General features: G+C 41.8%; 3 protein-coding genes across 4 annotated transcripts; 2 read left to right on the forward strand and 1 right to left on the reverse strand.

Annotated features, from left to right (window-relative positions):
- The first annotated feature begins 24 nt into the window (after nucleotides 1-24).
- On the forward strand, nucleotides 25-2836 carry LOC130695046 (uncharacterized). Its single transcript, XM_057518158.2, has 6 exons — nucleotides 25-861; nucleotides 927-1185; nucleotides 1245-1323; nucleotides 1392-1552; nucleotides 1618-1765; nucleotides 1825-2836. The coding sequence occupies exons 1-6, from the start codon at nucleotides 187-189 to the stop codon at nucleotides 2234-2236; spliced, it is 1734 nt and encodes a 577-aa protein (XP_057374141.1). The 5' UTR covers nucleotides 25-186; the 3' UTR covers nucleotides 2237-2836.
- LOC130695045 (calpain-D-like) lies at nucleotides 2773-7149 on the reverse strand. Its single transcript, XM_057518157.2, has 13 exons — nucleotides 6770-7149; nucleotides 6605-6647; nucleotides 6281-6535; nucleotides 5888-6191; nucleotides 5344-5771; nucleotides 5128-5284; nucleotides 4883-5069; nucleotides 4669-4803; nucleotides 4460-4604; nucleotides 4266-4398; nucleotides 3263-3787; nucleotides 3150-3191; nucleotides 2773-3087 (listed from the first exon to the last, which is right to left on the reverse strand). The coding sequence occupies exons 1-13, from the start codon at nucleotides 7008-7010 to the stop codon at nucleotides 2773-2775; spliced, it is 2910 nt and encodes a 969-aa protein (XP_057374140.1). The 5' UTR covers nucleotides 7011-7149.
- A 943-nt stretch (nucleotides 7150-8092) lies between these two features.
- On the forward strand, nucleotides 8093-12474 carry LOC130694840 (protein daughter of sevenless-like). Of its 2 annotated transcripts, none has more exons than XM_057517939.2 (6): nucleotides 8093-8400; nucleotides 9402-9530; nucleotides 9599-10527; nucleotides 10597-11000; nucleotides 11097-11212; nucleotides 11355-12474. In XM_057517939.2, the coding sequence occupies exons 1-6, from the start codon at nucleotides 8323-8325 to the stop codon at nucleotides 11604-11606; spliced, it is 1908 nt and encodes a 635-aa protein (XP_057373922.1). In that variant the 5' UTR covers nucleotides 8093-8322; the 3' UTR covers nucleotides 11607-12474. The 2 variants fall into 2 exon arrangements, with proteins under 2 accessions (XP_057373922.1, XP_057373923.1); XM_057517940.2 differs by having other exon boundaries at nucleotides 11373-12474.
- Nucleotides 12475-14839: the final 2365 nt, after the last annotated feature.

Raw genomic sequence — 14839 nt, forward strand, 5'->3', positions numbered from 1 at the left:
AAGTTTCCCCGTCAGCACACGTGTTGGTGAATGCCTACCGATGGTTGTATTTGAAAGGTCTTTACCTAGTCCACTTGTTGCGGTCTGATGGTTGTGATCAGTTTTCAAACCAGTTACTACTGGATAAAGTACTTCCTGAGCTCTCGCTGCTCATCAGGTTGAAACGTTCATCTTGCCAAAAGGAAAATGGAGTTGCTCTTGCGTGTCATCATTGTGGCGATAATCGTTCGTGTCGAATTCACGTGTGCAGAGAATGCGACACAACAGAGATGTTGTCCTGGTAACCAGGTGCTGGACATTGAACTACGCAAATGTGTCAATAATTTAACCGTACACAAGACCTACCAGGAAGACTCGGGAGTGAACGATCCGCTTTTCCCATGTACAGATGGATGGGAAACGTTCAAGACGGATGAGCTCTCTGCTGGTGTTATGATAGAACCTCGGTTTAATCAAACTCTTCAATTAGCTCAATATTGTGTTCATTCCATTGTGCTTCAGGACGGACGTACAGAGGCCGTAGTGGCGTATTGCAGAGCTCCATTGTTGGAAGTCAAAAAATGTTGCCCGCTTGGTCAGTCGGTCAATCGTGATTCAGTCGGAAAGTGCGTCCCGAGCGATGATGTTTTCAATGCTTCTAAAATCGTCACACCAACTGGGTTGCCATTTAAAATCGTGGCTAATTCTTCGCTGAATTGCGAACATGATTATAATATTTACGTGCCAAAACTGTTCGTTGATAACAGATATCAAATCAACGCATCGGGCCACTTTGCCGTAAAGAAGGCCTTGTACAAAGTCTTGCGTCATTCTAGTAATTATTGTGTTGACACAGCCATCAGTGCCCAAGGAAGCCAAGAGGTAAGCATTTGATATGATCTTTTATTAATGTTTAATTTAACATCTGTACGATTTGATCTGTTAAGGATATCGCCATGATTTGCCTGCCGCGGACAATGTACCTGTTGCGATACCTGCTCTGGGGCGTCTATTCGTACCTGCATTACATTTCGGCATTCTTCCTTGTTTTGACGCTACTTGTTTACCTCATCTTCCCTGCGCTGCGAGACAACATCCAGGGCTACTCTATGATCTGCTTTTTAATTTGCATGATTGTAGTCCAAGTAGAATATGGAATTCTTCTCTCACTACCAACCGAGCCGCATACTTGGTGTTTTTTCAAAAGTAACTATAAACAATTGACAATTACTAGATCAAACTTAAATTACTCTTTGTATTTCTAGCACAAGCCAGCAATTATTTTCGGTATGCATCATCTACTTGGATTACTGTGATGGGCTTCAACATTTGGAGTCAATTAAGGTAACATTAATTATGTTTAATCTTTATTTCTAACTTTTGTAAATATCAAAGACAATTGTTCATTTCAGCTATGGTCCTAGATCATTAAAGAAAAAGGACCTATTGATTCGTTTTGGGTTGTGTTCGCTCTACGCTTGGGGGTTACCTCTCGTCTTACAAATGGTTGTGATTTTATATCGCAATAGTTTGGGACCACCCGTCCGCCTTTGTTGGTTCGGAGATCCAATCAGTAAGATTCCTTAATATATCGCAAGTCAATCTATTCAGCTAATACGTCATGTTCTATTTTTCCAGTCAAACATTTATTAAGTACACCCAATGTGGTGTTGGTGACAGCCAACTTGATTTTTTTCATCCCGAGTGCGCTCAAGGTTTACGGAAGTCTCCGCTTTTTGAAAACTTCCGTTTCACGCGTGGCTTTAAACAAACTGGAAAAACAAAGGTAATTACATTTATTTTATTGCATTAAAACTTGTTAAACAGGAATTTTCGATGACACAGGATCACGACAATATTTCGTTTCTTCTTGTTGATGCAGTTCTACACGATCCCGAGGATCGTTCACGAAATTGTGGATGCAGATAGTGCGTCTCCAGAGTTTCTTATCTTCAGTATCTCCCTGTACATGCTGATAGGACCGGCTATGTTTTATTTCTTCGTTTGCAAAAACGAAGTCTTCAAGATGATCACAGAATTCCTAACGAAAGTTAAGGAATCTGCATCACAGGCCAGTACTTCAAGTAAATTATCATCGGGCACAGTTAAATTCTGGAAATCGCGGTCATACGAAACGTCTTCGACTCGAGTCCCTGAAACCAACACCACTCTTACGGCGACGCACATTGAAGCAATCAAATACCAACACAACGGAGAAGAGAACCCGGCCTACGTTAGCGAGGAAATAAGTGCGTAAACTAAAAAAAAAAAAGGCTGTACTATTATGATCGATTTATATATGAAATTAAAAACAACACTTCACCCTGGCAATGTAAAACATTGAATACCGTAAGAAAAATAATTATGCGGAATAAGCATCAGTTAAGGAACGTCCATTTTCATAGAGACCTAATCAAATTTAACCAGTTTTTGTTTTCTTGGGCAATACGTATATATTTTACCAACAAAGCAAAATGGCAGCAGTTTGGGATATTGAGAGAGATCAACATGTTGATAGAATCGGAAACGCTATTGCAATTACAAAGATTTAATCTACCCATTAGGGATGATGTGACATTACAAACAAATGAAAATCCATAAACATGAGGCAATCGATTCGCATGAACAGACGTTTGCTAACCACTTTGTTTTTATCCATTAAAAATTAAGATCTTCACGAACAATTATTGAATTTTTTAAAAGAAAAAAAAGGTGCTTATTTAGAAAAAGGGGAAATGGGAAACAATTTCACTTGCGATGACTGGTTAGATATTTGACGATTGTTTGACAATTTCAAATTGGTCGAGGTGTGTGAAGTCCTGTAACGGTGGAGGTCAATAAAGGCTGATGAGACTCACCTGGAGGCCCCCAATCGTTGAGACCGCCCTGAGATGAAAGCCGGTGAATGAGACGATGGGCAATAGCGAAACCACCACCGCCTTCAAGTTGAGTTAAAACCAACAACACTTGTCTATGCAGCGGTGGAATTGCATCTACTGTCAGTAGAGCTCCTCGAGTCGAAACGACATTGAAGCTCTCTTGACAATCGCAACGAACTTGTAGCCACTTGTCTGCATGGCGATTTTCTACTGTAACTACTAATCCGGCCTGCAGGAATCAGTCAACAATTTTTAGAACATATTTTTCGACAACTTGTGATGATAACTTACCCATCCTTGAGTTAGATAATAAGCAGTCATACCCTCTCTGCCCTAGAACACAAAGAAAGAAAACAAGTCATGAACCTTTCAATTAAAAAAATTAAACAGAAAATGTATCAAACCTCGTAGCGTTGGCCCTTGGCCATAGTGAGACTTATGAGCCCATCGGCCAAAACAAAAGGCGAAGGTGTGATATGTTCGACGAGGAGTCGCTTGCTGCTGTGCAGAGCCAAGACACAAGGTGGATAGTGCGTTACAGCACCCTCACCTGGATTTAGATTCCAATGATTGAAAGCCAAGCAGACGATGAGATACAGACCGGGTTCCAAGAATGCATTGGTTGCGACAAAGCCACGCAATTGCCGCCGACTATGCACGACGAGTTGGCCGACTTGAGGCGCAGCCACTGAGCCTGTGCGGTACAGTGCTACGCAAAGATCAACCGGCGAACGTTGCGATTTATCGGTGTGCCGACTGCCCTCCTGGAACAAGCTCAAATCCAATTCCGTTGGCTCTACCACGGTCACCAGGACGGCCAAAACGTGGTCTGAAAACGCACACGGAGGCAAGAGACCGGGCAATCGTACTTCACTCCACCCAAGGCGTACCTTGCAGACGTCGATGCAGTCAAAGAAAATCAGCGTATCCTGAAAAATGACATGATATAAAAGAGGATACATTAAAAAATTATATGACTGTTGTCGGAATGCAATCAGTAGGGGGGGGGGGGGGGAGAAGGGAGTTGGAATCCATAACAATTGGTTAGGCAATGTTGCTATAGTTCATTTGATGGGGGTTTTACTGTTTAATCGATTGTCATTTTATTGACGAACATGTTTAGATTGTGTAGGCTAACCAACGGCCATTAGGCAACGGTTGGATGATAGTTCAGTCGTCAAAACAATATCGCAAAGAACAGAACGTCAGCGAGTGATTCAACACACCGCCATGGGTTCGCTTACGGATGGACAGCCACTTCAATTTTTGTTTTGGAAAAACGTATCTACAATAGAAGGTATGTCACTTAAACAAACGTCACTAACGTCAGCGTAAACAAGTGAAACATTTCCTTGTCCTTAATATCGGGATCCTATTCTGATAAAAGATAAGATTAAGCTTGTTTACCTGAAATGAAATCCAAAAGACACCTTCCTCAGCACCATGAGGCATACAAGTGGCCCGAAGTTCGGGATTCCAAAGTTTGGAGTCGTCCGCCCAATCACCACGCCAAGAGAAGTGGCCCCACGGGTTACGCATCCTAAAAACGCAAGCCTAACTTAAAAACCAAGTTTAGAAGCACAACAACGGTAGCCTGTTACCGGAGAAGGCGGGGACCACCTTTCGAGCTGAAATCGAGCACATCGAGCACGGAATATGCGTGTCGTGGTCGTAAGCCCTTTTTTTGATACTCTTCCTCGTCTATTTTCATAGTTCCACCGCCGCATGAAGCGCCCATTAAGAAACCTGTCAGAATAGCGAAATTTAATATTTACGTTGCAAAAAAAAAACTAAATAGAGCTGGGTGAACCTGCAGTCCGTGAGCTAAGAAGTCTAGCCCAAATTAAATCTTCATCTAAGCCTTCGGCCTCTTCGCCACTGCTTCCATTGGCGGACGGTTGGAGTGAAATACTCTCACAAGGAGCTCCGGTTAGAGAAGCAAGGCCTAGCGTCGAAGAGATTCAATTAGACATTACACATTGATTTTTCTTTTCTTTATAAATTAAGCGAACAAAAGAAATTACCTTCGATTGAACGACCTGATACAAGCGCTCCATAGCCACCGTGAATCTTAGCCATTGCTTTTTCAATAAGTGGCACCCATAATTGTTTTCTCTTGGCCTGCGAGTAAAGCAGGTGTCCACGTTGGTCGCAAGGCAACAAATCGTCAACCAAGACAGTTCGCCACATTCCATCTTTACACAAGCGTACCTGTACAAAGTGGGCATTAGACAACAGACACGGTTGGATGTAATCGATTAACTAGAACCTGATAAGCGCCTTCATTGCAGACTTCCCTAGTGACCATAACGTTCCGCACCAACTCGTCTCTTTCAGCTAAGACAGCGAGGGCGCTCAATAGCCAACAGTCACCTAGGATTCCCTGGCTGATGTCTGATGGCAGAGGCGTACGAAAAACGGCCCACCTAAAACAAAAATGTCTTAACAAGGAATTTTATGAAATAACTTTTTCTTTCTTATGTACTTGACGTGGGATGCTTCGCTGCTCACTATTTGACTTGGTCGAAGCCATTGGACTCCTTCCTGATTGCTGCTATGCAAAGAACGTCCGGTAGGCAGGAATGAATCGTCAACGAATTTATCACCGCTCGTTCGACAAAACCCGACGATCCGCTTCCATTTTAGACGTGCATGTTCCTCTTCCGTGTGGCGAAGAGAGGCGGATGGCTCACTTTCATGTCGGGAAATGGCGGCCGGGGCAGGTGGCGAAAGGGCTGTTAAGCTTCGACTTGATTGACACATTTCGCAGCTGTACGATTTAGGTTTTTTGTTATGGAACGTACAGGCGGAACATTGCCACCCTTCCTTTGTAATGGCTGGTGACGCGTTTCTAGTTGGTAAAGAAATAAGCTGGTTATTGGCCATGGCTGTTTCTTCAACTTCGCTGACAACCTGTTAGCCGAATAGGAACGCGATGAATATACGTTAGAAACAAGTAATGAAATTTGGTATCAAATATAAAACGTCAGAGCAATTTACAGGTAGCGGTAGATTCAAATTAAAAATACCTTTGTTTCCGCACGAGGAGTCACGGAGGTTTTACATGCTCTGCATTTGGAAATTGAGTTTGAATTAAGCAAGGTGCACTGAGGACATGACCAGGTGTCTTTCTTCTTGGGACTATTGCCAGAACCTAGACTTTCCATCTTCTTTTGGCTATACAACTGTGAGCAGCTGCAGGCCGAGCAAACGTTTTTGCCCACTGGATTGATTAACGTGCATTTTTTGCATGTCCAGCTAGTTTCGTGTCGATGGCTAGTAACCACCGCCCCGTTCTTTTTACCGTTCATGACAGGCGTCTCCTTGGCATGGCTGTCGGGCATAATTAATACAGTTTGTTAATTCTTACAAAGAAGATGTCACCTTATATTATTATGCACTCAATAAAAATAAGTTTGTACTTGTTGTCTGAGTTCAATTCCGGTGTCCCACAGTTAACTACAATGGGTTTTCTTGGCAAGGTTAAGGGGATATTGGGACAGCGTGGTGCCTCACAAACCTCACAGCTATTGAGATCGACAAGATTGGAAAATGTGCAACGCTTGCAGGACCAAGTGGAGCTATTACTGTTTGGCTGCTGCAGAGTTTGATGTAGCTCTTGACTAGCTGATGTTTCTTTTGGTTTGCTGTTCATGCACGTCATGCAGTCCTGTGCACTAAAAAAATCATACTCTAATTTATGCAATTGTTTAAACTAAATAAGTGTAATTTTCATTTAAACTAACCTGGCAACATTCAGAAATAAGCAGTGAGGACAGGTCCATTTTGCTAAGAAAACAAGTGTTTTTTATTTATTGTCTTGCCTTTAATATATTGTTTAAAATTCAAGTTTTATTAGGAGATAACAATTCATTCAAAATATTTTCAAAGGACACTAAAAAATATAATACCTGCGGATGAAGAATGGTTGGAGTAGGACAGAGAATGTTTAAGTTGAGATTGATTTTTTGAGGTCCGATTGTTCTCCTCCAGGGGAAAATTGACTGGTGAACACATTGGACGGACGTTTTCTTCTACAGCATCCTGATGAGATCGTTTTGACCCGCAATTGAAGCAACAGCTCTTCTCAGTGGGATTAACCTGTAAACATAACTCACATTTCCATTGCAAGACTGAGGCAATCGTACCCATTTAAAGTCAAAACGATTGTAAAAGGCGATCACACAAAAGCACTTTTGCAAGTCATATCGATTAAGAAAAGCCAAAAAGTTTGAGATCCAACAGTCAAGAGAGTCTGTCTGTCAAAGACCCAATCATCCAAGAGTAGAGAGGGCAGTCTGAAACAGCCACCAGCTGATCGATCGACCTGCCCTCCGGTAGGATATTTGGCTAGGTCTTTTGTTATCACAAAGGGCGGCCAATAAGGTGTGTACACTTGCTGTCTCGCCCACTTGACATGAATTCTTCATCACCACCCAGCGATGCAGGAGAAGATAGAAAACGGGGAGAAAAATAACGAAACAGTTCGAAAAAAATTGAAAACAAATATCGCATGTTGCCTTGCGCGCGCGTTGGTTATCGAGCCTTCTAGGCGGGCTGGTCGTGAATGCGATAACAACACGCGATGATTTTTGGTGCACGCCACTATCAGCAACTTTTACGTTTTTGACAGTTGCATGTTACTTACTTTTTCTAAGAACAAAACTGAATATTTCTATATGTGACGTTGAACCAAAACAGGTATCTGTTTTGCCTTGCCTGCCCAATTGATTTATTTTTCCAAGTGTTGCTTTATGAACGTAAAACCAGTATAAACATATTATTTCTTCAGTTATAATTTATATTTGATACTACGATTCGTAGTACAAGATTAGAAGTCAATACTTGGAAATCTCCTGAAAGCTTAACATTTCCACGATCAATAGTGGGTTTACAACAAACAAATTTTAAATGGGTTTTCGAATATTTAAAGCCATCTAGCGACAGAAGTATTAAGTTGAGTCCCAATACCATTTCTCACCAAAGAAAGGAAATATATGTTCAAAGAAAAATTTGTTTATATATTGAAAAGTTATCATCGAATGGCACTTTTTTCTATGATAATAATTTCAAAAAATACTTTACACATGAAAATTGCAGTTGACGCGTCCATTTCTATTTTGAATATTAATTCTGGTTTGGAAATGGAAACGTTAAGCGGGAAACGTGTGCAACTGCAGAAGTGCAGGCAACTATAAAAAAGATACCTAGTATTTTCGATCTGGCATCGCTGCATTGTGCTAATGTTAGTCATCCTCCTAGCCACAAAAAGATCACTTGTGTTTCTCGTCAGACTTGGCTGTGGAATTTGAGCTGGGAAAATGTCGTAAAAAGTTCTTTTTGACTTCTGTTACTGTTTGTTTCCCGTCGATTAGATGTTTTCACGTTCCGTAAACAAATCGGCCCGCTTAGCATCAAGTGCAATTGCTCTGTATAGTTTATTTCACTGTTCTACAAAAACGCCATGGCTTTGGCCAACACGGAAATCGTTCATGAAGGTTGGCTTGTAAAGTCTCCGCCCACCAAACGTATATGGAGAGCTGTAAGTGTAATTTGAGTCAGTTTCAATTGAAACATGTCAATTATTCAAAGCTTAATCGAATACTTTCCTATAGTCTTTGTTTTGACATACAAAGTAATGTTATCAAGTCTTTTAAAGCTAACACCAATGTCTGTGGGTCACGAAGCAAATTTTAATGTCCAGCCAATCCTCAACATTCTTGATCTTCCTGTGTCCTAAGCATTGAAAGTAAAATGGCATACTATATTTTGATAATTTTTTGGTTGTTCTAATTGAACTGTAATGTTTGGCTGAAACTAGTAAGTTGTGGTGTAGTGAGAGGCTTTGGTAAATCTTGGAATCCAGGCTTCTATTTTTTTTTTAACCTGTTGCAATGGTTGCCCCATGTCGCGATAAGATTTGCGTGTGCCTTTAGTTGTTTTTTTACGTTTTTGAGTTTACGTCAAATGTTATCTAAAGATCATTACCGCAGCTGCTTTTAGCCTTTTATGTTCCTCCGATCATTTTTTTTTAGACAAAAAGAAAACAAACGAGGAAAAATTGTTATCATAATGGTATGTTCGGTTGTGATATGTTGTGGCTGCTAATCGCACGACACATTTATTTGGGGAAGGGGGGATTTCTCTATTGTGATCCTTTCAATTAAATTAATTTTTATTCGACGTTCCTATTTAAAAAAAAAAATTTTTAATTTTTTTTTTTCATCATCTCGTATCCATGGCAAGGAGAGGATGTTGTTCCCACGGTTTTTGTAGATGAGCGCTTCTCTGACCTATGACCGACTCTATGTAATCGGATCTGCTGATGGCATTCCCCTCCGCTCTCCGTTCAACTTAGATATGATCGAATTTCTTCTCCCCCTTTTTTTTATTATGAGAATGTTTGCCGATCTCGTTCTCACTCTATGACAAACCCCTGTACCAACTCCCTTCCATTATTATACTAAAAAAAAGTGAGTCTCGAATAGTCCTTCGTATTTTTCTTATCCATTTTCTTTGTTTTTTTTTTTTTTAATGAAACAGAAATGGCGGAGACGATGGTTCGTCTTAAAGCATTCCGGCGAGTTGCCTGGCCAGTATTTCCTTGAGTATTATACGGATAAAACCTGTCGCAAATTAAAAGGAAAAATCGATTTGGACCAATGCGAACAGGTGATTTTTTGTTGCTCAACACCACGATAATTTTTTCTAACATATTGTTCTCTTTCTTTGGTGAACAGGTGGATTCTGGGCTGACAATTGAAAGTAGAAAGCAGCGGTATGCCCACATGTTTGATATCCGCACACCGAAGCGCGTCTACTTTTTGGCGGCAGACAGCGAAACCGACATGAATAGTTGGGTTGGTTGCATCTGCCACGTTTGCGGTCTCAAGGTGTTCTATCGCGATGATGAAGACACCGGCTCATCTTTGACGCTTACCCGACCCGGCCCTAACACGTCATCGGCAATGGCCTCCACTGGTGTGCATTCGACCATGGCTAGAAGTTTGCAAGTTAGCCAGTTATTGGAAGACACTCCACCCACTTCGCCCACCTCGCCAACTGGTAGCTCGGGCCCCTATTTTCCTCTGAGTGAATGCCTCTCTGGATCACGTGGCCTCGTCTTTCAAGAAGCCATGGCCTCTGCAGGTCAACCGTCGTCGGCTCCCGTGACACCGGCGCCCACGGCACGAGGTTTAGGTCTAGGCACCCAAAGTTTGCGAGGTAGACCGCAGCGTGAAGATTGGGACTTATTCTATGATCAGCCCAGACAACTGTCTGCAGCCAGCCAATCGCAATTGGGTCAATCACAACAATTGCAGCCTGTCACCTCGGTGGCACGCGATAATCAAGGAGTTCATGAAGCCATTCGTAGCTTTGAGGATAAATTTGCACGTTCGTTTAAGAGGCTGCAACCGGCTAGTGCTGCCGACCAAAGAACACCAGTTCCCCATTTGGTGGGTGGGCAAAAGTTTATTCCGCCACCTCGTCCACCGAAGCCGCCTCACTTGATTGACCAACCTTCGCACAATTATCTGAATCTGGAACAACTGCAATCACCAACTTCCGTTGCGGCTGGTGGTGGCAGATCGCACAGTCGGAGTAGCAGCCCACGCTCTCCACCATCCATTTCCCCCACCTTACCAACGCCGACGAATGCTGACGCCTGGTACATTACAAATTGGCCTTCAAGTCGTGCCTTAGTTATTATAACTAACTAATTTGTTATTGTTTTCAGGTACGATTTTCCGCGATCCCATCAAGGCGATCACGGTAGTGACGGCAAACCAGGAAAAGAAACTCAGAGGCGACACTGTTATTCGAATGCCGCTCCGAGTGAAATATCGTCAGCCAGCGGAGCGTCGGCTGTCGCCTCAACAGCTGACATCTTTACGTTCAACAATAATATCGTTACGACTGGGTCATCTTGCACGGCCTCGGCCATGTCACCGAGTGTGTATTCGAACCTAGCCAGCCCATTCCCGTTGGCAAGTCCCAGTCCAGCGCTCCTTCCCATGACCCCCTTTTCGCCCCCTTCAGTCAACCGAACACTAAAGCCGAAGAAACAAGCATCTGGTACGGCTAGCGTAGTTGAAGGTCCTGCTCCTCCGCCTTCCGTTAACCGCCAGTTGAAACCCAATCGTAAGTCAGCCAACCATCGTGTGATACCGCCTTACTACATTTGTTGTTGTTTTTTTTTTTTTCACGAGGTGATTTTATTTTCTTTCGTTTGCGTAGGTCCTATTTCTGGCGTTGGACAACACACCGATTTCCAAGGAAGCAGTTCGGATGACGCCGACGATCCATCGAGTCGAGGCAGTAGCCGGCCCAACTCTGCTCACGACGAGGAACAGGTAAAGGCTTCTGCTTTCTCATTGACACTGTATTCATCAATAATCATTGAAACTCGCTTTTATTGACAAGACTAAAACTAACCTTGGGGGTGATGCGGTTTCTTTTTTTTTTTTTATGTTTGTGGCTGATGTTTTCCTACAGATCTACTACTTCCTTCAGGGTAATCAGATCATTAGTGCTGGTCGTCAACTGGATGAGATTCAGTACTTGGACTTGGATTTGGAATCTGATTCGTCTCTTCAATCGCCTAAAAGTCCTGAAAGAGGTCACCACCACCAAAATCATCATCAGGCTTCGTCCACTGTCTACAAGACAGTTGATTTTATCAAAACCGAAGCCTTCAACCGGACACGTCTCACCGTTGAAGAACGCCGCTCAAAGAAGGCGCAGTAGCGCGGCTGCATCGCATTTTGTTTTTCTTTCTCGTGAAATTCGGTTCACAATTCGCAAAGCATGAAGACAAGTACACAAATAGTGGCAATATCTTTCAAAGTGGGGAACAGCATGTGAGGAACGTCGCACGATGAGAGATTAATGCTGTGAGATTAATTCGTTAGGACAATCAAAGATGGCAGGTCGGTCTGCTTCCCTTTAAACATTCGACTCCCGTTTTCTCTCCTTGTTGATAGATGGACTCGCGCCATTCCCTTTTTTAATGCACATGTATGTATATATGATATACATATATAAAATATTATGTTAATAACAACAATCTTAGCCATTGCTTTGACGACAAATTCACAAATATGCCCCAGGGTTTCTTACCATGCATAGAATTATCACTCATTATTTCTTCTTATTACAGAACAACAACAAAGAAACAATTAAATGAAAAATTACCTGCAACATGTGCAGTTGTTGGAGTGTTATTTGTTTTCTACCATCTTTTTTTCTTTCTCTCTTTTTGTTCGAATAATGTTGTAACTGTGTTTCGCGGGCCGGGATTGTGATTCATTTTCATTTCAGAGTGCTGATATATTTTGTGTGTGTATGTGCACGTTCGTCGATATCATTTTCTTCCCTTCAAAAGATAGATGAGACAATCGTCAAATGAAGGAAAGCATATTCATTCTAGTTAGTAAATGTTGGATGTTACTATTCTCTTTTCGCCATCTTTGTTTTCTTTCCTGCCTTGCGTTTGATTTCTTTTTAAGAAGAGATAAAAGAAAAGGAAGCACGCTTCATCGTTTAATGTTGTACGTACATTTTCCACCACCTCCGAGAGACTATTTGTAAATACAAATCTCCATTTCTTTTTCTGTTTCGGTTCCATTTTGCGTTGAATGAATTTTCTTTTATAATACTCTTTTGGACACCGAAAGGTGTCGCATTGCGTGCATAATCCGACCGGCATATCCTCAAGAATATTTCGTTCGTCAGCTTTCATCGTGAACTGGGCACACAATTGATCCAGGAGAAAACCGAAACCACACGCGTGTGGGTTAAACAGATCTACAATGTACACACAGACAAGTGTGTATGTGTGTGAATACAATGCAATATCCAAGCGTATTCGTCTGCGTTTTGCCTTTCTTTTGTTTGTTACTAGGGCAACCAACAATTTTCATCCATCGCTTCCCGTACATGCGACACCAGATCATAACAGTGAACACGTTGAGGGATTTTTTAATCGATTGCTTGCGTACCCGAGTGTCTCAAGGATTCTTTAATTCCTCGTGTCATTGTGATATACACAATTCGAAAAATTGTTCAACTAATAACAAACATTTTTTTTTTCATTCTCCGGTATTTATTCAGTTGAGGAAACAAAACTCCGCTTGGCCATCAATGTGCAAAACAGTTGAATCAACACCGATGCAGGTTTTATTACTTATTTCTATTTATTATTTTGATTTACCGTTTTCTAATAATTCCAGGTATGACAAAGAAATAGGTTTGTCGAAAATGTCATGTCCGAGCACTGTTTTTACGTCGTATAATTGTGAATTCGTTAACCATTTTAGATACCACAGTCTGTCGCCATTTTGTTTTTCAATTTGCAAGCTTGACCCAGCTGCTTTTTCAAATAGTATTGCAAGTCTTATTAAGCTTTTTCCAGTAATTATTTAGCTGTCCAGAAAGACCGCTTTTTTTACACGATTCTATTGTACCTTTGGTTGTTTCTAAATGAAAATTATTAGCTAATTACAATTGTTATTGTAGCCCAATAGAAATAGCTGCAGCATTTGCCTCGTTGTGGTGCATATGTACTCGGTTTGCTGATGAAACCTGAAGACCGGGCGTCAGTCTCAACTTCTGTGACGGGCGCCAAGTTCCTAAAACCTCCGCCGACTGGTGCTCACTTGACAGCAGACGCATCGATTCCATTTTCATTTGATTGCAGTTCTTCCGTTTCATCACCCATGCTGTTCGTTCTCGTGTGTTTGAATCATCTTTGTGCAACTCATTGAAAAACCCTCTTCAGGACTGGGCTGCACAGTTTGAATGGAAGTGACGGTATGTAAAATTTGATTCAATTTTGGTTTCCCCCACTGTTTGTCTGCGATTTGTATGCGATCTGTTCGATTCACAAGTTGACCTGAATGTCACTATCGCCATCTGGAGTTCATTCCCCAGTTCGGCTTATTCTGTCTGTCGCTGCGAGTCTTATCTCTTGTTTTTTTTCTTTCAACAACGTGACTTTTTATTTTTATGGCATCTCAGCCATCCAGCCAACGGTCTAACGGTATTTATATACACATTAATGCTGCTAGGCGAAATTTCAGTTATAGCGGAAAGTGTATGGCCATACAGAGAGGCGAAATCATTTCTGATTGCAAGACGAAAAAAAAAAAGTATTAATTTTTTTTTTTTAAAGCTGAGCTGGAGATAAGATGGATGAGACATCAGTCACGGATGTCGACATCTCTCTCTTATGCTACTGGTGTGGCACGTATGTGTCTTTTGCGCACTCAATCTTATTCTCTTTTCCACGAATTTCTGTCTTCCTTATTGGTCAACCAACCTTTGGCCATTCAACGCGGAGGTGTTTAAATTAAAAGATAGAAAACAAAATTCTGCTGAAAACTGATAGCATCTAAAAATGGCGGACGATCGTGCGTCATGTATTTTAATCCTTTTAATTGCGTGTCATTCGACTCCTTCTCGAATCATTTTTCTTTCCATTCAAACATTTCTCTTCAAGAATTCCACATTTCTAGTGGCGTTGTGATGTCATTCCACAGACAGGCCAACTTCCTGTGACAGAAAGAGATGACTAGTTGAAAGGGCAGGATGAAGATGGAAGGGAAGAACGGAAAAGGGTCAGCTCACCTCTTGCCGTCAGATTTGAGGCACAGGTGGAGTACAGGAGGTCCTAATCATAAAGCAGTGCTGTATGTACAGAAAATACAAGGGAGGATACGAATGGGGGACAACAGAGTAATGTGCCCTCAGGGATTGCTTCACTCCCTTTTTTTCTTCTTCTGGATGCCCCCATCCGCACGCACACCGGATGTCCGCTCAACAACACACAAACACACAACATGGAGCAATGAAAAACCACTTTGGCGAAGCCCCATAGCAGTAGACTTTACATCTAATACTTGCACTGATAAACAAGAGCTGCGGGAGACATAGAACGTAACTTCGCCCGTAACGTTTTTATTCCTTTACGGGTTTCCATT

This window comes from Daphnia carinata, chromosome 4 (genome assembly GCF_022539665.2).
Source record: "Daphnia carinata strain CSIRO-1 chromosome 4, CSIRO_AGI_Dcar_HiC_V3, whole genome shotgun sequence".
Lineage (NCBI taxonomy): Eukaryota > Metazoa > Arthropoda > Branchiopoda > Diplostraca > Daphniidae > Daphnia > Daphnia carinata.

Bases quoted from the DNA above. Each gene is read 5' to 3' on its own strand.
- LOC130695046 (XM_057518158.2), top strand. From the start codon at position 187: ATGGAGTTGCTCTTGCGTGTCATCATTGTGGCGATAATCGTTCGTGTC. The intron at 862-926 runs GTAAGCATTTGA...TGATCTGTTAAG, and splicing joins GTGCCCAAGGAAGCCAAGAG to GATATCGCCATGATTTGCCT. The intron at 1,186-1,244 runs GTAACTATAAAC...TTGTATTTCTAG, and splicing joins TACTTGGTGTTTTTTCAAAA to CACAAGCCAGCAATTATTTT.
- LOC130695045 (XM_057518157.2), bottom strand. From the start codon at position 7,010: ATGGGTACGATTGCCTCAGTCTTGCAATGGAAATGTGAGTTATGTTTA. The intron at 6,536-6,604 runs GTTAGTTTAAAT...TGATTTTTTTAG, and splicing joins TTATTTCTGAATGTTGCCAG to TGCACAGGACTGCATGACGT. The intron at 5,772-5,887 runs GTATTTTTAATT...TTCGGCTAACAG, and splicing joins CTCCTCGTGCGGAAACAAAG to GTTGTCAGCGAAGTTGAAGA.
- LOC130694840 (XM_057517939.2), top strand. From the start codon at position 8,323: ATGGCTTTGGCCAACACGGAAATCGTTCATGAAGGTTGGCTTGTAAAG. The intron at 8,401-9,401 runs GTAAGTGTAATT...TTAATGAAACAG, and splicing joins CCAAACGTATATGGAGAGCT to AAATGGCGGAGACGATGGTT. The intron at 10,528-10,596 runs GTACATTACAAA...TATTGTTTTCAG, and splicing joins CCGACGAATGCTGACGCCTG to GTACGATTTTCCGCGATCCC.